Below are 26,395 nucleotides of genomic sequence, written 5' to 3'. Positions count from 1 at the left end.
TGTCCCTGGGTGTAGAGGGGGCGGCGGTGAGGCGCCAGACTTGCCAGCTGCCTCGGGATGCCACGTGAGGGGCGGAGACCCTGCGGGGAAGCGATTAAAAGCTGAACGGAGCCGCAGGGGGCCGCTGCGGGGAGGGTCTTCTTGGGGCCGCCTCGCCCCGCCCCAGTCCAGCGGCGGCACCGGTTCGGGCGGCTGCTTGAAGCGCCGGGGCGTCCCGGGCATGAGTGGGGTTTGGGGGACCGGAGGGCCTCGGTGCCAGGCGGCGCTCGCGCTCCTGGCCTCGCTGTGCCGGGCCCGGCCGCCCCCTCTCGGGCTGGACGTGGAGACTTGTCGGAGCTTCGAGCTACAGCCCCCAGAGAGGAGTCCGAGCGCGGCCGACTCAGGTAACGGGAAATCCGAGGACCCCTCTCCTCCTGGATTCTCACCCTGGCGGTCCTGCCTCCTAGAGCCCCGGCCCCGGGAGCCCCGGAACCTAGGCAGAGAACTCCAGCTCAGGATCCTGGATTCGAAACCAGCCCTAGCCAGTGCCCTGCTCCATTGCCCGCAGGGCAAGCGGAGAAATTTGAAAGGGGACCTGGGAGGCAGAGACTCCCCGAGCCCCCTCCCGTGTGACTCTTCGGCGGTGTCGCGCAAAGCAGCGCTCCCGGGGTGCGGCGCCCCACGGGGGCCTCAGTTTCCCTAGCGTCTCTCCTCGCTCACCCAGCGGGCAATCTGCCAGGGAAGAGGTCTGTGGAGCGACTAGGGGACCAGGGACACCCCGGCGGAAGAAGTAACTCGTTTCTTGGGGGTGTCGAGGTCCCAAGGTCCGTCTGTCGGTCTGCGCGTCCCTTTGTTCTCTCAGCGAACGCGGTCTGAGCCCCCTGGCGTCAGGGAGAAACTTGGGTCTGCGGGCGGCACGAGGTCTTGGTGTCCGTACCTCTCTCCGGCTGCGAGTGGCTGTCTGCGTCTCCGCCGGGGGGCTGGGGGCGGCGCGGGGGAGGGTGTCTCGGCATCCTCCCCCCGCGCCCGCCCCTATAACTCGCTCCCTCGGTCCCTCTCTGACTCACTCGGACTCGGGGCCGGTACGCGACTGAGCCGGTGCCTCTCGCCGACTTTGCCAAGCCGGCGCCTCCCGCCCGAACCGCGCGGACTGCGCGCGGGCAGCCCCGGCGGCCGCCGAGCCCAGGCGGGAGCCCGAGCTGAGGCGAGCTCGCCGGAGCCGGTGAGTCTGGAGCCCGAGCCCCACAGGGCCCGGGCCCCGCGCGCAGCGTCGGCGTCTCTCGGGAGTCGCGACAGCGGCAATGGCGTGTCGCGCCCTGGCGGCGGGAGCCGTGGGAGGGTAGGCGGCCCGCGGGCCCGCGTATTTACTTGCCGCACCAGCGCCGTTCGGCCACGCTCGCCCGCTGCGGCCGGGCTTCTTTGTCGGAATGCCGACGTCTGGAGGGTCCTGGGCAAGAGGGAGCGTCGGCTCGCCTTCCCTCCAGGGAGAGGGGCGGGGGGGCAGTGTGAAGCCTCGAGAGGGTGAGGAGTGGGGGTGGGGAAATCCTGCAGGGACCAAGGCGCCGGGCTTCCTTCGGCTCCGCAGACACCGCCCCTCCTCGTCCCCCGACCCTGACCCCGGTGGCGCTGGGCCTCGGGGTAGGCGAGGGTCGCCCCTGTGGTTCCGCACCAACGACGCGGGAAAGGGAGGAAGGGGCAGCGAGAGGCGGGAATTTCGTCTCCACGCGCGTCTCCAGGGACCAGAAGCCAGAGACTGGAGCAGCGGTTCCTGGAGCAGGTACAGGTGGGGTAAGCTCCCCAGAGACCGCAGGTTCCAGGGCTCTGTTTTCACTTGAGGTTAAAGGTCAGAACTGTTGGCAAGCTCCTGGGTTAGAAACCCGGCCGCTGGGCGGGATGGGGGTGGGGATGGGGGGTGGGGGGGGGGTGAGGGGATGGGTAGAGGAATAGAGGGGAGGTGTAGAGGAATAGAGGGGAGGTAGTGAGTGGGCCGAGGGGAGGACTGTGTGTGTGAGGGGATTGTGTGCAGCCTTGGAGGAGTGGAGCGCACCTCAGCCCTGCGAGGCTTGTTGGGGGCGCTGCTCTCTTGCGTGCACTCTCCCTGGCCCTGACAATGTTGGATCAATGGGCTGATTACTGCAGCAAAAGGACTGAGGTTAGACCTTAAGAAGAACTTTCAGAGGATGGTACAGTGATGGGTGTTGGAGAAGTTGATTCTCCCTATTGAAGAATCTCGGAATAGAGGAGGCCCAGCAAGTGCTGTTAGATTTTGGTTCTCAGGTGCCATCATCTGCTATCCCATCCCTCTTCCCGTATCTCCCAGACACACAATTTTCCCTAAGTTAGAGAGTCTCTTCCTGGCTGCCTACCCAGCTCCCTTCTATCCTTTCCTCCAACAATTCACTGCCAGTGGGGGGCCTTAATGCCGGTCCTGACTCTCAAACCCTAAAGGGGGTAATTCAGGGTGAGAACACACCTGTCGAGTTCCCCCTGGGATGGAGGCTGCTGCCCTCCTCCCCTGTCTGTCCAGAGCAGAAATGCTGTGTACTGGGAAGGGTGTATGTGTGTGTCTGTATGTCTAACTTTCAGATACTGGGAGGCCCTGGTGTTTTGACTCCAGAGGGACACCCTGCAGTATGGAATGACAGGAACCTGGTGACCAGGCTGAGAGTAAGAGAAGGTTGAGGAGCGAGAGCAAGCAGCATCTGATGAATCAGCTTGCCTTCCCTGTAGGCTGCTTGAGTTTGACTTGTCAACCCTAGGGGGACTTGAACTTTGGCTGCTGAGTCACAAGCCTCAGGAAGCACTCCCGCCCCCTGGGGTCAAGCGAGGGGGCTGAAAGGGAGGAGGAGGAGGCAGAAAGAGACCCTTGATCATAGCAAAAGAAAGTGGTTGAGAGTGGCTTTGCGATTTTGGGGTTTAAGTGAGCCCAAGTCTGGGGAGATATATAGTTCGAGACCTGCATCCCAGAGCCACTGCCAGATTCTCCAGTCAGAGAAATGTTGGATCTCTTCATTTGTATTTTCATGAAAAAATGCAAGTAACTAGAGCATGCCCAGTTCTCTTGAGCTCTCTGTATCTTTCCCCCTGCCTTCCTCCTACTGAAAGTCTCTAGCTCATGGGTTTTGTAGTAACACCCTGAGATTCAACAACTGAGATTCAGACTCCACTATCATTTCCTGGGACCCTCCTCTATGTCATGGTCTGTGCTAGGAATTGCACAGGAAACCTTAACCAGATCTCCTTCGCTTTCCTGACTTGAAACACCTTGAACAAACTGTCCCAGATAGAAGCAAGTTCTGTTTTACTTTAAACATTCTGAAGGTGAAGGGTCTACTATCCTCTTTAATATACAAAACCCCTCACCCCCCACCCACCCCTGCAAGTGGACACTGGTAAGCGGTTCTCTTTCTTCTTCATGCTGTTTGCCTTGTGGAGATTAATGAACTTGCTCCTAGGCCAAAGTGAAGACTGTTTCGTGTGGGTAGGAGGGTTCTGGATTTGAGGTAGCAAGCAAAGGTTCAGAGGTATTTCAAAAAAATTCCGGAACTGTTGGGAGACCCTGAGCTGCGCTGTCCCCACCAAGCTGAAGGCCAGGAATGGTTATTCTTGGCCTTACTTGTGGCCATGAGATGTACGTACTGTTGGTTCACTTCTCTACTGACTCTGGAGATGTTCTGTGATTCATTCAGCTGGTTTGAAGTTGGCCTTCCACAGCACAGATTAGATTTTTCCTGCCTGTGATGGCAAGTTAAACGCATAGCATTTCATCAAAAGACAAATGTCCTATTTCTATAACTAATCATTACTCCCTCATTCCTTGCTGGCAGGAACACATTTCGCAGATGTTGCCATTTTTGGGGAAAGGTGCAGTGTAGGATCCTTTAGAACATACATCCCTTAGACGATGTTCTGACTTTATGGCGTGTCTTCAGCTTTAAGATTCTAGAACTAGGTTAAAGTATCTAGGAGCTATAGAGCACTTAGGTTTACAGTTCTAGAAGTTTTCTTCTCCTTCTGTCTGTGGGAACCTTAAGAGTGGAATTGTAAATCCATCCCCTCCATGTTCCAATATGGAAGAAGTGTTCTAACTGTTCTGTTCCTCTGTCCACAGAGTTGAGGGTATAACACAGGGCTGCAAAAAACTAGGACTAAGACTGGGGCATCTGCACCTGGCAAGGTTTCTTTAGGATCTGAGTAAGGCTCTCTGACATGGGAAAAAAGCAGGGTAAGGGAAAGTCTTGCTCAAGCTCCATGGCACCCCTGCTGGTCCTGCTTAGGAAAAGAGGTCTCTGAGCACCAGAGGACTGAGTCACATTTAGGAATTTTCATCCAAGGGTATGTTGAAAGTGGAGGTGAATAGGATATCCAGCTGTGGATGCTCTAGGTACACAACACTGTCTCATCTCCCTTCTCTCTCTTGCTGATCTGTTTTTCTTGCTCCATGTGTGGGCCTGAACAGACCACAGACCGATCCTCTCAGTGCTTGCATGCGTAAACAGGAAGGGGGGTGTAGAGGGAAGGAACATTTCTGGGTCTCTGTCTGCCCCTCCCCCCATCACCCCAGCCTTGATGTCCACAACTCAGAGAGGCCCCAAGCCCTGACTAATCAGGCAGAAAGTTACAGTTACCATCTGCCAAAATAGTAATACTAATAAATGCTAAATTAATTCCAATGCTCTGTTAGCTACAGCACTCCACATTAGTCTCCGATTTATCTCTGAATCCCCTAATGATGGTGGAAGCCAGTGCCCAGTCATAAAGCCCAGTCATAAAGCTGGTGCGGCCATAATTAGCCCGGCATTGTCTCTCCTCATCACAGCTTTTCAGGGACATTAATTCCTTCTCTGTTTGGACTCTGCTAATTATCCCCATCGGTAGTTCAGTTCAGCCTGGATCTCTGAAAGAAGGAATGGAAGCAAAGGCTCCCTGCAACCCCCCCCCACCCCTGAATTTTAATCACACCAGCTTCTAATAAATTTACAAGCCATGGCAGAGTTTATTATTAATGGACCACGTCTGTAAGGCTGGGAACAGAATAGCCTCTGTTCCCCCAACACGCGCACATGCACGCGCACGCATGCTCGCGCACACACACGCAGACGCACGCACGCGCACGCACACATGCGCGCACTCTTGGGTATTTTTCAGGGACATCTATCTCTGGACAAGGTCTTTCCAGGGGCCGCTGGTTATGGGCCCAGCACCTGGTGGGTAACCTCCAGTGCCTATACTTTTTGGGGAAGAAGAAAGAGGTGGGGGATGAGGTTGGTCAGAATCCTAGTCTCCAGATTTCTACCCGCAGGCACAGAGGAGCAGGCCAAATAGTAGAGGACATATCCCACACTCTCCTGATTATAACAAAAAATGCCTCCCCAGCTTCCTCCAGCTTTTGCCTCAACCCCCTCAGGGGCCCGGCTCAGAAGCTCCGACTTTGGCACCAGAAGCCCCAGGTTTAAGTCCCCGCTCCTTCGTGTAACGCAATGTATCCTTGAAGAAGTTACTTAGTTAATAACACCTTTAAGCTGAGTTAATTTATCTTTAAGAGGTGCATACTAATTTCTTACAGAGGCAGTAAAAATTAAAGGAGATAATATAAGGGACACAGTGCTGACCATGTAAAAAGAAATAACAAATAATATTACTGGTATTAATATGAATGATTCTGCCCAGAGTCTTTTCCCTTCCTAGACTTGGTGCTGTTCCCTCCAGGCTCTCAGGTCTCTGCATTTCTTGCCATGTGATCTCCGGGTTGTGCTTGTCTGTGTCTTGTTCTGTGTCTGAATGCGGGCTCCTGGATCAGGTTGGCCCCTGGATCAGGTTGGCCCCTGTCCCACACAGGGCGGCCGGTAACCCATTTCCCAGGGTCTACTAGAAGCCCTGAAGCCAGCTTTCTCCAGCTTTGAGGGAAGCAGAGAAAATGGTCCTTTTCTTTTCACTTCCTCTCCCCAGTTTATCTTTTCAGGTACAATCTGTTAGCAAAAATGCCTGTTACTGTTATAAAATGGATTTTCCTGACATGGAAACCTATTAGAAAAATGGGAACAATAGCAGGTGATAAGAGCTGCTGATGAATCCTAACATTCTGGGTGGGGAGAAGGGGAGGGGGCGCCAGGCCTCTGTCTTTGGAGAAAGGGGAGATAAGAAAGCCCCAGGTTACTAATTAATAACCCAGCATTTTCCAGGGAAGGAAGGAGGCTATGAGCCATTACCCCTGGCAAACAGTCTCACTGAAGGTGACAAACAAATTCCTGCCCTCGTGGGCTTCAGGGAGCTCTTCACTTCCCTGAGAAGAGGGGCCTGAGGTTTCTTGGATGCCTTGCCCTGTGGTCTGGTGTCCCCCTTCTCCTTCTTAGAGGGCCCAGCTTTGGGTCTGTTCTGTGTTATTTGCCACCAGAAAAACAAACACATCAAGAGAAATAGCAGCTGACCTTTGGGGAGCCCTTCTCATGGACCAGGAACAAAGCCCAAAGTCGTAGTTCATTTAATATTCATAATGACTCTATAAAGTAGAAATCTTTAGAATCCCCATGAAATCAAAGAGGAAAACCAAAGTTGGAAGAATGTTAAGTAACTTTCTCAGGTTCACACAATTAGCAATGGGGATGGATGTGCTCTGTGGTCATTCTGGGGCTGGTGCTCGCCTCAGCTACCTGCCCAGGGTCTGAGCACTCAGCCAAGTCTACGTCCTCTGCCAGGGCTAGAAGCCACCTGCCCCTTCACAATGCCAGGTCACCGGGGCGTTTCCAAAGCTTAACTGTGCAGCTGTTTGCTTTCCTGGAGGCTGCTGGATAATTGGCTAATATGATTTCCCAAACTGGGTGCCCATGGAATACTGGATTCTTCTGACACCTGAATAAAGATGTTTCACACCTAATATTAAGTAACGGACTGGACTTGCTTTTTCCAAATTTCCAAGAGAACTTTGCAAAACCATAGCATGTCCTCTCAATTGTTGATTTTTCTTCCATGATTTTCTTTTTACTTCTTTGGCACTCCCTCCTGCTCACCAGATGGCTGGTGATGGTCCCAAAGAAACTGGACAAGTAGCAAGCAAATGAGTACTGACAGAAAAACTCGGAGATGTGAGATCTTTAATGTAGTACATATTATGTCTTGGCATGTACCTATATATGAAATACTTGTATACTTTCTGCGAGTAAGGTAGTTCCTTATTTGCAATGACAAAATTAAAGCTCTGTCTGTTAGTGTTCATGGCTTGCAGGTGTTCTGCCAATGAAACTTTTCCAGATGAGGGAATATTCAAGACTAGACTGGGCAGAGCTAAGTGATTCTATTAGGAACAGCTAGTATTTATTTTATTTTTTACTACATTCCAGGCACTGTCCTGGCACTTTTGATCTCACGGAAACCTCGTAATGACCCTAGAAGGTAGATGCTCTTATTATACCCATATCACAGATGAGGAAACTGAGGCTTGAGAGATTAAGTAGTTGCTAAAGTCACACAGTTTAAAGCCAGTGGAGATGAACGTTGAAGGGCCCCAGTGTGACCCTAGGACAGTGATTCTTACTCTCCAGACTGAAGAGGAAATAAAGAAGGAAGAAAAAAGGGAGGAAAGGGAGGAAGAATGTAGAGATTTGGGGGGTGGGGGTGGGGGGACTTTCTCCCTTTCTGGAGGGTTGCCTTTCTCTCTCGTCATGAAGCTAGTGCATGATAGCCGTATGGAATATGAAGAGAACTGGATCAGGACTCAAAAGGCAGCTGGAGTTGCCCATCAAAATTCTATCTGCCTCGCAGTGTTGAGGTTCAAACAAGATGAGTGGGAAAAAGGCTTTGAAGGTGACTCGTGCACCTGTGATTTGCTAGAGGGCAACATGTCCTGGTGGGTTGGTCCTAGCAGGTCTGGGGTAGGAAGGCGCACATCGGAGCTGATCTGGCCCTTGGCAGAACCCTTAGCCCAAACAGGAACCTGTCCTTCCCAACCTCAGACTATGTGGGTTGGCTGAGTTCAAGCCTCATGTAGTGATTTTACAAGGGCAAATCCTGTACAGTCACCTTTGCCCTGGCCTAATTCTGCTCTTTACCAGCCTTACTCACTGCCTTCCATCTCTGGCAGGGGAGAATCCATGTAGGAAAAGGACCTCAATCTCCGTTGTAATGCCTGTAGGCGAGGTGTCCTGGAAAGAGATTGTCCAGGCAGAAGAAGGGCCTCTTGGTCTTATATAACCAGTATTGAATGCTGGGTGCTGATTCCCAATAATCCATACCTCTGCCTGCTTAATCACAGCTCCCAGGGAACAACAGCAGGGGAGGCGGTGGTGGTGGTGGGGCACATGCACAAGCATTCACAATAGCAGCCACACAGAGGAAAACTGATTCCCTCCGCTCGCCCCCTTCCCCCACCTCTCTTTTCATTTATGAATTCAGTTTTTTGTTAGGCTGAACATTCAAATGCACTCAATGCTCTGGATTCCCCCATTTCTCCCCCTTTCTCATTAAAATTCTAATTATTACCAGAGCAAGTAAGATGTATGATCAAAGGAAAGCAAAGTCTAGAAATACCTTTTTGTTTTAAGGTGACTCACATTGTAGATAATGCCTGCAGAACAGCTGTAAGTGAGAGCAGATGTGAGGGTCCTCGAGATGCCCGGATACTTAGAATAAGGACCCGTATATCTGTGGAAGCTTTCCTCGAGAGCCCCAGGGGCAGAAGGGCCTACAGAAACAGTCTCCAAACCATTTAGATAATGAACTCGTAACAGCACAAATTATTCGATTTAATGCCTCTGATATATATTTGTTCCCATGTTACATACCCAGGTGGGTCATATCACCATTCCACGGCTTACCAGACATAGGGCCCCGGGACAATCTCATCCTTTGTGCCTCACCTTCCTCATCTGCGAAATGGAAATAATCACGCCTCTTTCACTGGAGAGTATTAAACGAGTGAATGCATAAAAAGCACTTTACCGTGGACCTCATAATGTTCAAAACTGAACTAAGTCCAAAAATAAAACGCTCTCATTTCTATTGCTACCAACTGGTATATTACAATTCTCATTTATTATTTTTAAGATAATAGATAAATACGAAAGCAATCTGATATTTTTCCTCTTGTGCACCCAGGATGCACGGACACCATGCCAGAGACCTTTAGTTTAGAAATGAGCTTAGGGTCGGCTTTCCAGATCCCTGGCAGTCTCTGGGTTAGGTGCTAATCCCACCCAGCTCCTTTGGCCAGGGAGAGGCTCTGATGTCTCTCTGCAGAGGCCTGGGATTGCGGTGGGTGTCTGTGATAGTTCATCCAGGCCAGTACCCTACAGTCAGGGAGTCAGAAGGCGGTGCTAGCTCCCCAGAGAGGGTAGCTGACATTCTTACTGCCTTCCCAGGTTCTTCTGGATGGGGGACCGCTTTCCCTGGTGACTGTATGCTGTGAGAGTACTCTGGATTTGCCCCCGGGGGGGCTTGGCATCTTGGTACTGCAAGCCTAGCTTAGCACCTGGTACCCGCAGGTTCTCAGTAAATGCTGTTAAGAGATAATTATAGCTCTTTTATGTGCCCTTCATTCATTCATTCATTCACTCATTTGTTCTCATGGGCCAGTTTCTGTGCTAGGCCCTAAGTCAGACAAATATAAAAACACAGGGTTACAATAGCCTACAGTCGAATCAGGAACAAACAGGGTTGAATAGTGGAAGGACCCCCAGCCTGGGCAGTGGACATCCGGACCCTGGTCCAGGCTTTTAGTCTGACCTGTGACCCCAAACAAGTCCCTTCTCTGGACCACTTCTCCCATCTGCAAAAGCACAGCCTGACCTCAATACTTGTAGGGTCATTTCTCACCTTAAATCCTAAGATTCCTGGGGGCACTGGGCCAGAATAATCCAGACCCTGCAAACCCACAGGCCTGCAGGGGCCACGCAGGTCACAGGGAGACTGGTGAGGACACACCCCTCCAAAGGGAGCCCAGGAGCCCAGGTCCAGTGACCAAGGCATCTAGCCTCTTCCAGAATTTCCAGAAATTTGGTGTGATGGTGATAATGGTGGTGGAATTTCTCAAATTTTCCATTGTCACCCTGGCCATGCAAGACTCCTCCTTGGGCTTGACCTTGTGCAAACCCTGGCATGTTTGCCATTGGTTTGGAGCCTTCTGACCTCTCAGAGAGAGAAGCAGCTTTGGGCTTTAAGGGTTATTCCAGAGGGGGGTGGGGGGAGTTCTTTGCTTAATGACTTAACCATTAAGCAGACCTCTGCTTAATCATTTCTTCCAGAGGGAGGCATCCCCCATGGCTCTCCTGGGATCCCAGGAATCCTGCTGGGGGACAGGGGTGGGCTGGTGGCAAGGCAGTGAGCGCCCACCTCTGCACCAACCACAACATTCAAAAATATCAGCTTTACAGCAAAGCTCTCAACTGGCCATGGGAATGGGAAAAGCCGGCTACAGGAATCACTTGTATGTAGCTTAGAAATAAGCTGTGTGGCTTCAATTCCAACTTCATCCAAGTATTTACTGAGCCTACTGTGTGCAGAGCTGAGAGTCCCAAAGAAGCCTGAGACCTAACACCTGCCTCTCATTGACTTCAAGTCAGCCCGTGTTCCTTGAGCTCCGCCTCTGGGCTCCACGGTGGGGTGGGGGTGTGGGTACCATTAGAGATGGAGTTGGCAGAGCCTCTGGTCCCCAAGGCCACACAGCCTGTTGAAGAAGAGAGCTGTATACAAAAAATGACTCTGCTCTCAGTCTGGCCTTAGTAACAGCTCTAATAGAAATTCAAACAGCATCCGCGTGTGAACGCTTCACGAATTTGGACATTTGCTTAGGCTGCTATTTAAATTACTTTCCCTTCCCGGTGCACATGCCACATGCCACGACAGGCAGTAGGGGCGGCAAGGGAGGCGGCCCAGGTGCTCCCGGGGCAGGCAGCGGGGGAGGGGGGAGAGGGGAGGGTCAAGGGAAGGAGGGGGAGAAGAGGTTGCGGGTGGGGGATCAGCAGAGGCCCGTGCCAGGCTGCAGACATCTCACAACGTGGACGGCGGAGCACCACCCCGAAAACCACCTCTCCTCTGGCGGGCAGCTTTCTCATGAGCGTTCTTTTCTCTTCTCCCGTCTTTGTCCCTTCTGTGTGCCCCCCTCTGCCAACACCCTCTCTTGCTTCTGCCCACCTCTGTCTGTCTCTGTCCCTCCCTGCCTGGCTCACGCCGAGGGCAGGCACCTCTGTCAGCCTCCTCGCAGTGGTAGTGATTGTGTGTGGCGTGGCCCTGGTGGCAGTTTTTCTCTTTCTCTTTTGGAAGCTGTGCTGGACGCGCTGGAGGGGCAAGGAGGCCTCCAGTCCCACTTCTGCTAACCCTCCCCCGGAGGCCCTCCAGGGCCCCGGCTCCAGAGGCAACATGGCAGACAAGCTGAAGGACAGCAGCACCCTGGGCTTCCTGGAGGCGGCTGTGAAGATCAGCCACACATCCCCAGATATCCCGGCCGAGGTGCAGATGTCAGTCAAGGAGCACATCATGCGTCATGCACGGCTGCAGCGACAAACCACGGAGCCAGCATCATCTACCAGGTGAGGGCGGACCTCTCCCCTCCCTCACCCCCATGCCCCCACATTCTCTGACTCAAGACGTTAATGAGATTCCAGCCCTTGAGGAGCAGAGGCCAGAAATAATAACACATGTACTCTGATTGGAGACTGTAACAGGTGATGGAGAATGCGGTGGGTAACCAACTGGGAGGTGGGTACCAGGAAAGGCTGTAGGAGAGGGGAACCTTGGAGGTGGGGCACTGTGCTCTGGGGCATGTGCGGGGATGTGTGTGGGTGGGAGGTGGGGGAGGAGGTTGGAGGTAAGGAGAGATTGCAGGCAGAGGGCAGAGAATATGCAAAGGCCCAGGGGCATAAAAGTTCATGGTGTGTCTAGGGATATTCCAGTAAAGCCTTGTCGATGGAATATAAGACAAGAGGTTCCTAACATTTTGAGAATGAGGATTCCTTTATAACCTTTGACACAGTCCCCTGCCGGACAGCAGCTGTATCCATGGCATTCTTTAACCGAGAAAACCAAAAACAACTCCCACCGCATAATAACAAACAACCTACTCTAAATTCAGAAACAGAAGTGGTGCGTATTTATTCAAACCTAGGGCTCTGGCTGGCTCCTGGGTCCCTGTAACGTCTCCCCAGGCTCCCGGGGGACCAGCCAAAGGGAAGGAGACCAGGTCTTCAGCTGTGAGTTCAGGAACGAGTGTTCTGGGGGTCACATTTTCAGAATTTATCATATGACCTCGGGCAAGTTGCTCACCTTTCCTAGGCCTCACTTTTCCCAAGTATAAAATAGGGCTAATGACTGGTAAGGTTACCATGAGGAGCCAAGGAAAGAATCCATCAGAGCTGGATTCTTTGACAATCCGGAGCCGACGCTGTTTCATTTACTATACACCTGTTCTAAGTGCTTTTTATGTGTATGAATCTTGTTCCTCCTCACAGCAATCCTGTGCGATTGCTACTTTTACTAACCTCATTTTGTAGTGCAAGGAAGTTAAATAACTTGACCACGGTCCCGTAGCCAGACAGTGGCAGAGCCAATATCAACCTACACAGTTTGACTCCCAAGCCCAATCACTGTTAACTATGGTGTCCGTGGTAGAGCTGGTGAGGATAACGAAGGGACAGACACAGCCAGAGTAAGAAAGGATGGTCCTTCTCCTAAGGAATCTCATGGTTTCATGGGGGGAACCAGAGCCACATCTACTAGGAAGAAACCCAGAAAGTAAGAAAAAAAAAAAATGGCAGCAAAGGCTACCATTGAATTGAACTTCATATGTACAGGCCCCATTCCAACTCCCATCCGTGGACTTGAAATGCTTGCGACCACCTGCGCACAAAGTGTGTGCAGACAGACAGAAGGTCGGCGAGCAGGAGGAAAAGGGCCCACAAAGGGTAGGATGAGCCAGGGCAGCCGGCAGGTGTCGGCCTGCACGCCCCTCCCGCAGAGCCCTGACCACCCTCTCCCTACCCTCTCCTCCCAACCCCCTGCCAGGCACACATCCTTCAAGCGCCACCTGCCACGGCAGATGCACGTCTCCAGCGTGGACTACGGCAACGAGCTGCCGCCGGCAGCAGAGCAGCCCACCAGCATTGGCCGAATCAAGCCTGAACTCTACAAGCAGAAGTCGGTGGACGGGGATGATGCCAAGTCCGAAGCCGCCAAGAGCTGCGGGAAAATCAACTTCAGCCTACGCTACGACTATGAGAGTGAGACCTTGATCGTGCGCATCCTGAAGGCCTTCGACCTCCCTGCCAAGGACTTCTGTGGCAGCTCTGACCCCTATGTCAAGATCTACCTCCTGCCTGATCGCAAGTGCAAGCTGCAGACCCGAGTGCACCGCAAGACCCTGAACCCCACGTTCGATGAGAACTTCCACTTCCCAGTGCCCTATGAGGAGCTGGCCGACCGCAAGCTACATCTCAGTGTCTTTGACTTCGATCGCTTCTCCCGCCATGATATGATCGGAGAGGTCATCCTAGACAACCTCTTTGAGGTCTCCGACCTGTCCCGGGAAACCTCCATCTGGAAGGACATCCAGTATGCCACAAGTGTGAGTACAGCCTTGCCTCCTGGGCTTCTGGAGGGTTTCTAGGGTTGGGTTGAGTGGGCTGTGTCCCTATCCTCCTCCATCCTAGAGACAAGTGGGTCTTTGCCCTTCAGAATGTGAAGGGCGACTCTGGGAACGGACCAGTGGCTCCGCCTGCCCTGGGAAGGTCCTTGCACACTGCCCCAGATTGGGGTGTGGGTTGGCAACGAAGAGAATTTTTGTCCATTGCTTCTGATTACACATTCTGGGGTGGTTCCCTCCACCTGCTCGGCCTCAGGTCTAGCTCTTTGATCATGGGAGAGGATTGGGCAGGTCTCTAGACTGAATCAGACAGCAGCATCTGCCAAGTGCACTGATGTGTACTAGAAGCTTGGAAAAGGCAATTAAGAACAGGGCATGTTAATCAGGATGAATGAGGTTATGTTGCAGCAACAAATAATCCTAGGATTTGGTAGCTTAGAGCAGCGAAGATCTAGTTCTTGTTCATGCTATCCATGCTTCGCAGCATGGCTGGGGGGTCTACGTTACCTTGTGACCCAGGGGTTTGAGCAGATAGAGGTTCCGTTTGGACATGTGCTCCCATAGTTACCACATCGGGAGAAAGGGGATGTGGGGAATCACGTACTATTTCTCAAAGCTTCCACAACGAAAAGATATATATGTTACTTCTACCCGCATTTCGTTAGCCACAGCAAGACACATGGCATCTCAGGAGGGCAGGGCAAAGAAATCCTACCATGTGCCTGTAAGGGGAACTGGAAGCACTCAATGACCGACACTGGTGACTACCACACGGCCATTCCCTGCCCAGGCCAGCCCAGAGGACACCTGGCTGATGCACACGTGGGACGGAGGTGCTGGGCTTCTTATGATCCACTGCAGTTCACCAGGGAAGGTCTCAAGGAGCTGAGGCTCAGGCTGGCTTTTTGGAGGGAGGACAGGTTTGGCACAGAGAATTAAGAGGGCATATCTAGAGCCCTTTAGTCCAGTGTAGATCCCATAGGTGTAGGGGAGCCTCTCTCTAAGCCCATCCAGGCAGCTGAGAGCACAGCATGGGTGTTCCCATCAGACAACAATGGCCCTGTGTCTGGGGTCTTGAGTGCTAACTGGTTGAGCCCCCCCGGATACCTCTTGCACTGTTTCTCTGGGGTGGGGCTCACCCCACTCAGTCTGCAGGCCCTCCTTCTGAACAGTCCATTCTCAAGGTCTCCGTGTTGAATCTGTGAGGATAGAGACCAGAGAAATCATCCTCCCTGCTCTGATAGGAAAGCTGTAAGAAACTTGATTTGTTCAAAGCTTGGTGGGCTCTGTTTCTGCCCCAGGGCGGGTCTCGGGGACACCCATTCTCCAAGCTGGGGTTGACTTTGACCAGTTCTGTCCCAGTGCCTCCCCTGCCTTTGCTTTCGGGAAACCCCTAAAAATAGGACCAGCCGCGGGGCTAGGCAGACGGGGCGGGTGGACGGGGCAGGCTGGCGCAGCAGCTGTGCCCCAGCCCAGGCCCAAGAGCTCTGCTCTATAAATCACTGTGAAGTTTACATCTGGTGCAGCTCTTCCCTTATGGTCTCCTTGGGCAGCAGCTTCGTTATGGTGGCTGCACAGGTAGAGAAAAGCGGCTCGGTCTTCCCCGTGTGAAGGTCGAGGCCCAGGGCTTCCGAGAGTGGGAAGGGGTGAGGCCGGGGGCTAGGGAAGCAGAGCTTGCCTCAGACTCTGAGGATTCCCCTCCCTCTCCTGCGACCTTAGCTGTGGGCGTGATGGAAGACCCAGGCCTGCATTGGACAGTCTGTGCCTAAGCGTGCTTAGGAGGCCAGCTACCGAGGCCCTAGAAGGCTGTGGCTGTCCCTGTCCTCGTCCCAGCCCCTTGCCCCAGCGCAGCAGGTCATCCAAAAGGTGTTGGACACTTCGTCACCACCCTCATCATCCTCAGTCAGTTCTGTTTTAGTCCTCCTCCCTGTCCTCTGAGCAGAACACTGTGCCCCGCAATGAGGAGTGAGCAGGACTGGGATAAAAGACAGCCTCTTTGATCCACAGAAAATTAGAATCGAATTCCAGAGACAAGAGACATCCATGCAGGAGCTGGTAATGCTAAGTAGTGAACAGTGTGGACTGTGTGAGGTTGCTTTCGGAGTTAGGACAGCCCTGGAATTTTCCCCAGATGGGGAGGGGGGTGGGTATATAGGGCGTGACAGAGGGAAGGCTAGCATCCTAGCCCGGAGCATAGGGAGGCTGGACCCCAGAGTTTCTGAGGGGGAAGAGCAGGTGACTGTGCTCACACACTCTGTCTTGCTTGCAGTCTGTCTGAGCTGATGTTCTGCCAACGGAGGCCCCTGGGGCCCTCCTGTCTGCAGCTGTTCCGGTGGGCTGGCTTATCCTCCTGGTGGACGAGGAATCAGGCAGAGGAGGGGAACGGGAAGTAAGAAAGTGGGGGCTCTTACTTGTTTTTTGGTGCTGACTCTGAAATGATAGTTATTTGGGGTCAGAGAGGCCCAAGTCATAGTCCCTGAGAATGATAAGCAGTGAGTGCGTGTGAAATCCTGCGGCCAGCATGGTGGGGGTGGTACGGATGAGCACAGGGGCTCCCATCCGTCCTCGTGCTAGATTCCACGTCTAGGGCTACATGTGGGCCTCATTGAGCTCGGAACTCAGGCAGCTCCTCTGTCCTGCAGCCTGGTTCCCTGAGCATCCCCGACCTTCCTGCTCCCTGCCTGTGCTCACAGGCTTCCCTCTGTCACACAGGCCTTTCCCCACTGCCCTGCTTGACTCAAACTGGTCCCCCTTTCAAAGTTCCCTGAGCCCTCCTGCTCTTAGAGGAATTGCTCCTCTGGATTTATTCCTGGGTCCCTCAGTTATACCCCGAATCATCTTCAGATTTGCAAAGTCCTCCCAATGGCTCAGGAATGCCTTTGGTCCCACATTTGACTTTTTCTTGTATTTTTCCTCTGGGCTGAGTGTGTCATTTTAAGCAAATGTAAAAACTCAGCACATTTTTGTAGAATGGCTCCACAGCTTCGTTAACTCAATTAAAACTGTATATTGGTACACGAAGGATGATTAAAGAAGCGGGGGTGGGGGAGATCGGGTGTGGTTATAACCTGGGAAGGCTTCCCGGAGGAGAAGGTCAAACCGTATTTTGAAAATGGGTAGAGTCAGGCTTGGTGGGGAGAGACGGAGCCTGTGCGTTCCTTCCGAGATATGGTTCAGGTGGACGGTTTGTGTCTGGAGCAGTAAGTTGATTCACCAGTTGGATCAGACAGTCTGGACGTAAGCGGAGGGTCAGTGATGCACAGGCTAAGGAGAAGGAGAGGAACTGTGAGAAACGGGGGCTTAGCAGGCTGCTTGGAGGTCACACAAGCCCATGAATGCTGTTCCCTTGTTGGTCCTTCTGCTTATCTTGGAGCATTACCCTCAGCCCCGGTGGGGGGAGAACTGGGTTTGTGCTTCATTTTGGCTCCAGCACCATGGCTCAAGTTGGTTTCAAGTAGCAAAGCCTGGAGCATTCCTGTTGAACGAATTAGGGGCTTCCAGGCTAGTGAAGAAGAGGTGGGCATCCGGGGAGTCTAGCTCTTGATTAATTGCAAATTTTAAGCCACAAGGGACATTGGCCTCATTCCCCACCCCCACCTCCCGGTTGTTCTGGAGGAAAGCCTGGAGGGAGCAGTGGAGGTAGTATACAGCACCCCCAAAACCAGGCTGAGGGTGAGGAGCAGGCAACTTGGACGTGTTAGAGAAATTGGAGGCCTCTTCTGATCCACGGGGTCCAGGAGCTCCGAGTGGGAAGAGGATCACGGCAGTTCATTACGTCCACTCCGGCCCGGGGTGCCCCTCCTGCTCTTGCTGCCCCTAAGCCGCCTGGCTTGACTGAGAACCGCTGATGGTCTCCTGGGCATTCCCAGTGGCTTGCCATTTTCCCTCCCCCTAGAACTTTGATTGGCTGAAAGCCCCTGCTCTTCCCTCCCCCGTCTTCTGCCCCCAGTCTCATTATTTCTATATAAAGCTGTAGATTTATCATTATAATAGAGCCGCTGTCCCCGGGGTTTGCTAACGTCTCTGTAATCTTGTGGTTCTTGCTACAGGGGCCTCGGACCCCACTGCACACAACTATTCCTGCTGCTGTTCCTGCTTCTTGACGGCGGGGGGAGGGGGGGTGACGGCTGTAATTGGGGCCATAAATATGTGTTGTGCTTGGGGTGTTAATGGACTTGGCCATCTTCCTGCCTTAGCAGGTCCCCACCAGGTCGGAGTGAGCAAGAACGGGTGTGTGTGTGTGTGTATGTGTGTGTGCGCGCGCGCGTGTGTGTGTGCGTGCGTTGTTTTGGGGTGCTGGTGGGCTTCGTGCACTTCCAGGGGGCCCGGATCCAGAATCTGCAGGAAGGAAGAGAGGCCTAATAGAGTGGGAATTCCCGCCTGGGAAGAGCAGGGCTGGATAGAAAGGCTCTGGCTTTGGTGCCCTCAGACCTGTGTTGTATTCTAGCTTCTCCTCTTTCTAGCTCTTAGACCTTGGCGACGTCATCTACACAGTGCCTCGGTTTCCCTATCAGCACAACAGGGATCATAATGGGTAGCATAGCTCGTGGGAATAGTAAATGTAGAAAACTAAAGTAACACACATGAGATGCCTGAGTGGGCACTGTCACAGAGCAGCCTCCCAGGCCCCATCCTCCCAGGCCCTATCCTCCCAGGCCCCATTCTCACAGTGACTCTCCCTCTGGCCCAGCCCGTGGGCCACTGTGTGTGCTACTGTCAGACCTGGCCCCCGCTTTGGTCCCAACCATCCATTCTGGCACGCTGTTGGGTATTCTGATTAGTTTAGTTCTTGTCCTAGCCATGCCCTTTGTTCTGTGTGACCTTGGGAAAGTGGCTTGTCCTCTCTGAGCTGCAGTTTACTGAGTGTTAAACCAGCTTCAAAATTCTGAGATTCTAAGACTCCTGGCTTCTCTTGGAGAGAAGTGCTTGGTTCCCTTGCTTCCAGAACAGAGCTACCCAGGCCCTGGGAGTGTGGTCCATACATTAGTAGGCCACTTGGCAGAATTTCCAGACGTGTCCTCCTCCCGTAAATGTCAGTCACAATCAGTCCTATCTTTCAGCCCCTGGGAAGTGTCCTCTAGAGGGGGTCCTGCCACGAGGAAGCCCCTGCTCCCCACCAACAATCTGTCTTCCTCCTTTTCCCACGAGGCCCAGTCCCATGGGAAGGAAGAGGGTGCTTAGCTCCCTCCTCACCTGCCTCCTTTCGAATCCCTGTTTACTGGGGAAATGGGGCTTATTACCAGAGCTCCCACCAGGAGCCTAGAGCACAACCAACTTGATCACATTTTATCCTCACCACAAGCCCCATTATCATTCCATTTATGTAAACAAAGACATGAAGGATCGGGTTAAGTGATTCACCCAGTGTCACCCAGAGAGAAGGTGTTGGAGAGCCAAGACTCAAACCCAGGTCTTCAACCAAGCCCATGGTCCTTGCATGGCAGGAGCACGGCGGGATAACATTGCTCCCTGGGGCAGAAGGCAGCTCCAAAATGGTGCCGCTAGTTCAAGGTATCCAGAAGAGTGTTCTTGTTTTCTCTTGTGGCCCGGTTGGGTTCTCTCCTTCCTCTTGTTCCAGATGGCAGCTTTTGCCCTAATACTGGGATTCCTTTCCGATCTCCCCAGGATTCTTCCTGTGGGCAGTAGGCTGATGTTCACTGCTCTTTCATTCAACAAACATTCGAGTGTCGAGGATGTGTGGTCAGTTATATCACTGAGGTAGAAGCTTGTTGAATGTAGGAGCTTGAGCTGGCTCTGGGGAGGATGGCAGAGAAAGAGCCCTCCACCTCAGAGCGCCCAGGCTGACGGGCACCTTAGAGTAGACCTGGAGACCCCGCCTCCCTTGCACACACGGCACATGCGTGGGGGATGGGCCGGCCGGTTCAGGATGCTTGCAGCAAAACCATGCCTACAGCAAGCCAGGTGCAGAAGTGCTGGGGAGAAATGGAGAAAAGAAATCAGGGTCAGAAAAGGAAAGTTACAGGCTAGACTTCGATGGCAGCGAAGATAGAGAGTGCTAAAAGGTCGGGATGGCAGGTGTAGTGGAGTGTTTTTCTTTATTTTCTCCGGATTGGGGGAAGTGTCTAAAAAGAACTTCTGTCATGTCAGATTGGGTTTTTTCCTTTGTGCAAGACTGGCTGCGGTGTAATGAACTCTGGGCCGGACGCTAGCATGAAGAACACGAGGGCTTAAACTCCAGTCCCGTCCTTAGAGGCTCACAGTCTGATGGGGGAGGCAGGAAGGTAGCTCTGCTGTCCCGAGGGCTATGCGAGTCCTCACTAGCCCAGCACGTTGAGGAAGGCTGGGCTGCTGGAGTGAAACTGCCTGTCCTTGCCAGAAAAGAGTTCGGTTGAATCCTCTTCTCACGCCCACGTACTCAAGTCAAATGAGATCCAAGGGTAGCCACAAAAGGCCTCTTCAAATAGAGCCAAAGAATCAGCTAAATTGATCCGCTGTGACTCATTAAATCACTGTGGGATGAAGCCTCCCCAAGGCTCATTGACCAGCAGCTTGAGGCAACGCGCACCTTGGAGCTCAGGCTCTCAGTTCCATCCTGGCTGGGAGGCGAACGGCAGCAAGAGGGGAGCGTGAGGACTCTTGATCCCCTCAACATGTCTTCAGTGATTGGTCAGAGAACTTATTTAGGTCCAAAAACAGCTGAGGGGACTAATAGAGTCCTGGCTTTCAAGGGGCTTCTCGTTGAGTGAAGGTTTCAGAGCAAGGGAATGCGATCAGAAGAATACAATGGTTTGAGGTGATTTTGGAAGCCAGGAGAGTGGGTGAGTGGGCTGAGGGTACAGATGGTGGAAGGAGAAGTTGGGAGCAAGAATCGAACTTTGCGGAGGACTCACAGTCACGGAAGAGGAGGCGAGGGGCCAGCAAAGGGCAGCAAGCAGGAGGAGACCCAAGAGAAAAAAGAGCTGAGGAAGTGAGAGGAGGGGTTGTTTGAGAATGGCGCCTTCAGTGGTGATCTCTTTGACCAGCTGTGAGGTCCCGAGCACAGTCCTGAACTCTGGGGTGTGATGTTAAACCAAAGCCTTGCTCCCAAGGTGCTTATACTCAGGTTGAGGGACACAAATGAGTTGGTGAGGTAAATAGTACCATCAGAGAGATACTGTGGAGAAAGCAAAGCAGGAGAGTGTGGTGGGGAGGGTGGTTTGACAAGAGGATGGTGGAAAGAGAGGAGGTGCGGGAAACAGGCTGGTCAAGGGAGGCCTCCCTGAGAAGGGCCTTTTGAGTAGACCTGAAGGATGACAAGAAGAGAGCCATGCAGATATCCGGAAGAAGGGAGATCTGGGTGGGAGAAAGTTGAATGCAAGGAACGTGGCGTGGGTTGGTTAGAGAACATCCAAGGGCCAGTATGGTGGATGCAGATGTTGGTTAGGGAGGGGACAGAGCAAAAGACGAGGTGAGAGGGGTGAAGGGGCAGGAAAGCTTAATGGGGTTCTACAGTCAGAAGCCCTTAAATATCACTGTAACTGGAAGGTTGGGAGCAGACTATACAACCAGGGCAGAGACAGAAATCAGTTGAGAGACCATTGCCAGAAGAGACCACAGTGGTTTGGACAAGGATGGTGGGGGTGTAGGATCTGGCTTGATTCTGCATCTATCTTGAAAGCCGAACTAGTGGAATTTGCTGACAGGTTGAGGGTAGGGTTGGGGATATGGAGAAAGAGAAGAATCAAGGTTTTCAGCTTGAACAGCTCGGGAGAGAATCGCCATTCACTGAATTGGGGAATCCTGGAGGAAGACTCCATTTGAAGAGGAAGACCAGGCACTCAGACTTTCTCACATTATATCAGAGATGACTTTGGGACATCACAATGGAGTTGTTGGAGAAGGACGTGAATATAGAGTCCAGGGTCTCGGAGAGAGGCCTTAGCTAAAGAAAAAAGGAGTCAGCATAGAAATGGTGTGAAAAGCCATGAGACTAGTTGAGACCCCCTGCTTGGAGACCCATGTTCAGCCTGAGCCTCAGGACTGGGACTGTCTTGTTCGGTGGGGGGACTGGGAGGGAAAATCAGCCAAGAGGACTGACAGTTGAGAGCCAGTGAGGGAGGAGGAAACCGGGGGAAGCTCAGGGTCCTGGGAAGCAAAGTGAGCATTTCCAGGGTGAGAGGCAAAGACCAACCGTACGTACCAGGTGGACCCCAAAAGAGACAGACTGAGGGCTCCCCATTTTGCTCAGCATCATGTGACAAGAGCCCACCTGGGGAAGAGATCACATGTGGAAGACTGGGAAATGGATTGTATCGTTTGGGGGAAATTTTACTGGGTGGCTGACCCTTGCAATGTGATTTAAAGGACTAAGAAGGCAGGTTTTGCAGCGAGTTAGTAGGCTGAGTCCAGGGATGGGTCCTGACTCTGGTAAGGCTGGGTTGGGCTGGGCAGGGGGCAGGTGAGTGGCTGCAGCCCAGTCAGAGCAGCCCAGGCCAAGATGACATATTCCATCAGGAGTTTGCAACAAGGGCTCAGTAGCTCTAGAATTCTGCCTTAAATTCCCAGGTGTCTGGACTTCTGCAGGCAGGATCATTCCAGGATAAAAGCAGAGAGGGAGAGGTTCCCAAAAGAGGCCCATAGGGCAGAGCAGGGTCTCACAGAAGCCACGGGAGAAGTGAGGAGCAAGGCCAGGCCTGGGCTGCTTGCCCAAACCACGAAGACGGCTCCCCAAGCCTTTCTACCAGCAAGGCTCTGAATAATGTATGAAGCCTACCAGCCCTGCCCACTGTTCCGGCGGCCTGTCCCGAAGTGAGGGCTCCAGGTTGCTTGACCCTGCGCTGGAGTCAGAAGCTGCCTGGGTTCAGAGGGGCAGCCAGGTTCCCTTGTTTGCACGCTGCTCAGTGGGACTGCCTCCTGGCCTGCTGCTGTTCATTTACCCCCACACTCCCTCAGGTCTGGCCTCGTGGTGCTCTTTCTTCTCTGGAATGCCAAGCCCTGAGCTCTCCTCCTGCACCCTCAGGTGGTGGGCGGAAATGTCCAGACCACGCTCCTGCGAGGGCACAGACAGCTGGGGGAGACCCTTCCTTTGGTCTCCTCCCTGCAGAAGGGAGTAGAGGGAGGGCCTCGTTGCCACCCTGTGAGGAAGTCTTGGTCAGATGGGAACATCAAAGCCTGGAGCTGCTTTTCCCGCCCAGAACAAGAACCACAGCCCTACCCTCAGAGCTCATGTCTTATAATGGCCGGGAGCCAACTGGAAGGATGGGCACCCAGGGGTCCCTCCAGGCTCAAAGCTCAGGTCCTTAGAATGCAGCTTACCCTGCCAGGCTCCAGGTTCTGAAGTCAATGGGGCCAAGACTTGTCTAGAAAAACATTGCTGAAAACCTGCCAAGAACCCAGCAAGAGGAGGTGGCAGGGGGTGGGGCCCAAGCTCCACCCCAGAGGCAGCATGTTGGGGAGACGGGGCACACACTCCCTGAGTGACAGCAGGGCCCTGCGCGCCCCCATGAAGCCTCCATCCAGGTCTGTGCGTTCTTTCAGCAGAGGTGATGGGCGTGCACCTGCCCTTTCACCCCCTCTCCCTCGGGCCCACTGGGACCAGGAGCCGTTCTTGGCTCCAGAGGGTTCAAGGTTTCCCATGCGGTGCTGGAAAACAAAGCTAACTGGTCCAGACAGGGCCCTGACCTGGCTGTGGGCAGAGTTGCTCAGTAACCGCTCTGCTGGCCTTGGGTGCTCCCCGCTTCATGAGATGTCTTTCCCCGAGGCTACAGAGGAAACAGCCCTAAGAGGCCGCCAGTCAGAGGCTCACCCCAGGAGAGACAGTCCCAGTCTCACCCTTGATAAATTCCTAGCATCAAGACAGCGCCCCTGCCCGCTCTGGCCGGCTTCTGGCAGGGCCTAGCTCCTACTGGCAATTGGCCGGAGCCCGTCCTGCTTCCCTCCCCTGCTAGTCCCTCGCTGCAGCCCCGAGCATGCTGAGCCACCCCCACCCCTCAACCCTGGCCCACGTGCCCTTCATTGGTATGCTGTGCCTCGTGATCGTATAAAATCTGATCTTTGCCTTACACGAGAATGAATGGGAAATCGTTAGGCAGGGAGCTCATGCATCAACAAAAATCTGTTCCTCAAACACTGGGGTGCTGTCTGGGCTTCCCCCACCTTGCTGCGTGCAGCATATGCACTTGTCTTGTCGCTTCTATCACCTGATAACCCACAGTGACATTTTCTCCCGGAGAGAGATTAGTTGGTCACAAGGTAAGCAACCGCCAAACCTTCCCTCTGGACACTGTCAAGGGCGTTCAGACTCCAGGATTCATTCAGGAGGAAGGGCTTGTAACTGGGTCTCCTAGATCAGCATAAATTCAGAGACTGGGGTCGCTGGGTGTTACTCTGACCAGAATAGCAACCACTTTGGGAGAACTGGCACGGTCCCTGAGGGGTTTCTAATGTCCTGTGGACCACACAGTGTTAGGACTCCATGTTCTCATGGATGTGGGGGAGGTCAGAGCTGGAAAGCTTCTCCAAGATTATCTGGCCCAGGGTCCTGCTACCGGTGAGCAAGTCAGGACCAGAGAGGTCTCCCTCGACTGGGGTGGCTTGGAGAGTCCATGCAAATCTGGACACCAAACTCCGGTCTCATGAGACCTAGTCCTGGGCTCTGCCCACTGCCTTGAATATCTCTAGGTTTTGGGGGGTTTTCTCCTTCCCTTCCAAAGCCACTGCCCACTTGCCGTCTTCACTCCATGCCTGTGAGTCTCTCTATCCTGCAAGGAAGAGGCCCAAGGGAAGACTGGAAGCCCAAGGCAAGAAGTGTCAAGGGCCATAGAGCAAAGACCACTGCCAACAGATAGCCTCTCTTTAAGAGACTTCTGGTCTCCACTGAGACTGGAAATAGGGCAAACCAACAAGCAAGGTCAGCATGAAAACCAAGGAGGGAAGAGAGGCCATTTCCCAAAGTGCCTCAGACTCTAAGCCAAGTAACCCTGACTTCAGACCTCCTTATCGCACATAAATATTTATACTTTGGAACAAGACAGAGACAAGGCTAGCACTAGGGTCCAGGTCAACCTTGTCCTGTTGCTAGCATATTTTTAGGGTGTTTTCATGTCAGCAACTATGTGGAAATAGCGGCCTCTCGAGCAAATAGCCTCCCCTACGCCACTCTCACATCAAGCCCATGCCCCCCATTCACCCTCCTCCATTGTCCCTAACCACATTTTCCTCTCAGGTCTGAGTTGCCACATACTCATTCTCCATGAATATCAATGTCTTCCTCTCTGGATGAAGTCTCTAGGGCTGTAGCAAAACTCAGGATAGAGCATTTTCTGTGGAGTCCACTTGGCACAGGGATGAGGAATTAGAGCAGGGAGAGCATCCCAGGACAGGAGGAGGCTGAAGGTTGAAGGCTCACCCTCCTCTGGCCACCACTTCTCTCAGACTTGATGGCCCAGTGATGGCTTCAGTAGACTCCCATGTTCTATCCTGCTGATGGGCTGGCCTTGGCACAGCCCGGCGTTCAGGGAGGCTCCAGTGTCCTCAACTATGACACTGGTTTCTCCCGGAACTAATTTATATCGTTATCGGAAAGCATGTGTTGGAGTCTGCGCAGGGTGGGCAGGGTCAAGGTGCAAGGGGAAGCGGCTGGAGACTGGGGCTCGGATGACTGTCTGGCCCCAATCCTATGGCAGATGGAAGCCGCCATCAGCTGGGGCTTCTCCGCCTTCTCTAAGGGACGCAGCTTACTCTTCATCCTCACCACTCCTCACCCCTGCAGGGTGGACACTGTTGTCACCCCCAGTTTCTAGATGGGGAGACTGGGACAGCATGCTCAATGGTGCAAAGCCAAGGAGATGGGGAGCCAGGAGTCAAACCGAGAGACTTGGCTCCACTGTACGTGCTGCGGGTCCTCCTCTCGACGGCCTCTTAAAAGCTGGCTAGGGAGGGCTCTCCCCAAGGTCCTGCCTCTCCTGAGGATGGGCCAGCGGATGTTCTTCCTCTGACTCTTAATTTTCTTCCTCTTCTGAAATGTCCTCTCTGCCTCTGGTGGCTCTTTCTTCACGGACCAGTCATGGGACACGAGCCCAGATCACCCCACCCCCAGGGACACAAAGTGGGTTGCTGTGCCTCAGTTGGAGGTTTGTTGTCGTGGGGACTGGGTATTTCTCCTCCCACTGCCCAGTGGACCCCCGTGGGTGCCTTCCCTGAGGGGCTCTCCTGCCAAACCTCCCGGAAGGCACTGGCTCCCATCCTCCCCGGGGCTCTTCTCCGCCTTGCCTGCTTCTAAGCCTCAAAGCACAAACAAACGAAGGAAGGCCTTCTTTAAATTGCCCTGGGCAAGTCGTTCTCTCCAGCTCATCTCTGAACCCTGAAAACCCCACAGGGTGTTTGGTTGGGGTTGGCATGACCGGCCATCACCAGGAGCCGTGGGATCCTGAGATCGGTTTCCGGCCGGTACCAGGCTCCACCCTCCAGAGAAGGCAACCGAGGCTTTAAGTAACATTTGTTTTCTCTCCTTACCTAAGAATTTCTCTGGCCATTGGCGTTCTGTGAGCCCACAAAAGGGCATGCGGGGCCATCCCTACAGACCCAGGAAGAAGCCCCTCTTTGGGGAACTAGGTGGAGCTACCACCGAGATGGGAGAGGGGAAGCCACCCTCCATCTCCACGCTCCCAGTTCTGCCTGTGGGTTGAGAAGGAAACAGCTCTTCCCACAAGGATAAGGCTTGAAAGGGAGGCCCCAGACTGACAGACTTGTTGGGCAGGGCCTCAGCTGGGAAGGGTATGGGCTGTTAGGAGACCACAGATGAATGCTGAGAAAAGCAAGGATGCCACTCTCCAGAAACAGGCAGAAGCTGCCAGGGACAAACCCAGGGAGGGGTCTGGGAAGCTGTCCCAGCCCTTTGGGGCTAGAGCC

General features: G+C 53.4%; 1 protein-coding gene across 1 annotated transcript in view; it reads left to right on the top strand.

The window, feature by feature from the left end:
- Window positions 1–220: 220 nt before the first annotated feature.
- The window catches only part of SYT6 (synaptotagmin 6), a 54,839-nt gene continuing 28,664 nt past the window's right edge, over window positions 221–26,395 (top strand). The window contains exons 1-3 of the mRNA XM_044238958.1: window positions 221–383; window positions 11,150–11,498; window positions 12,970–13,528. Of these exons, the coding sequence (XP_044094893.1) occupies window positions 221–383; window positions 11,150–11,498; window positions 12,970–13,528 (1,071 nt within the window). The remainder of the gene's footprint in view (window positions 384–11,149; window positions 11,499–12,969; window positions 13,529–26,395) is intronic.

Source organism: Neovison vison, chromosome 2, assembly GCF_020171115.1.
Source record: "Neovison vison isolate M4711 chromosome 2, ASM_NN_V1, whole genome shotgun sequence".
Classification (NCBI taxonomy): Eukaryota; Metazoa; Chordata; class Mammalia; order Carnivora; family Mustelidae; genus Neogale; species Neogale vison.
This window is presented reverse-complemented; position numbering and strand designations above follow the sequence as displayed.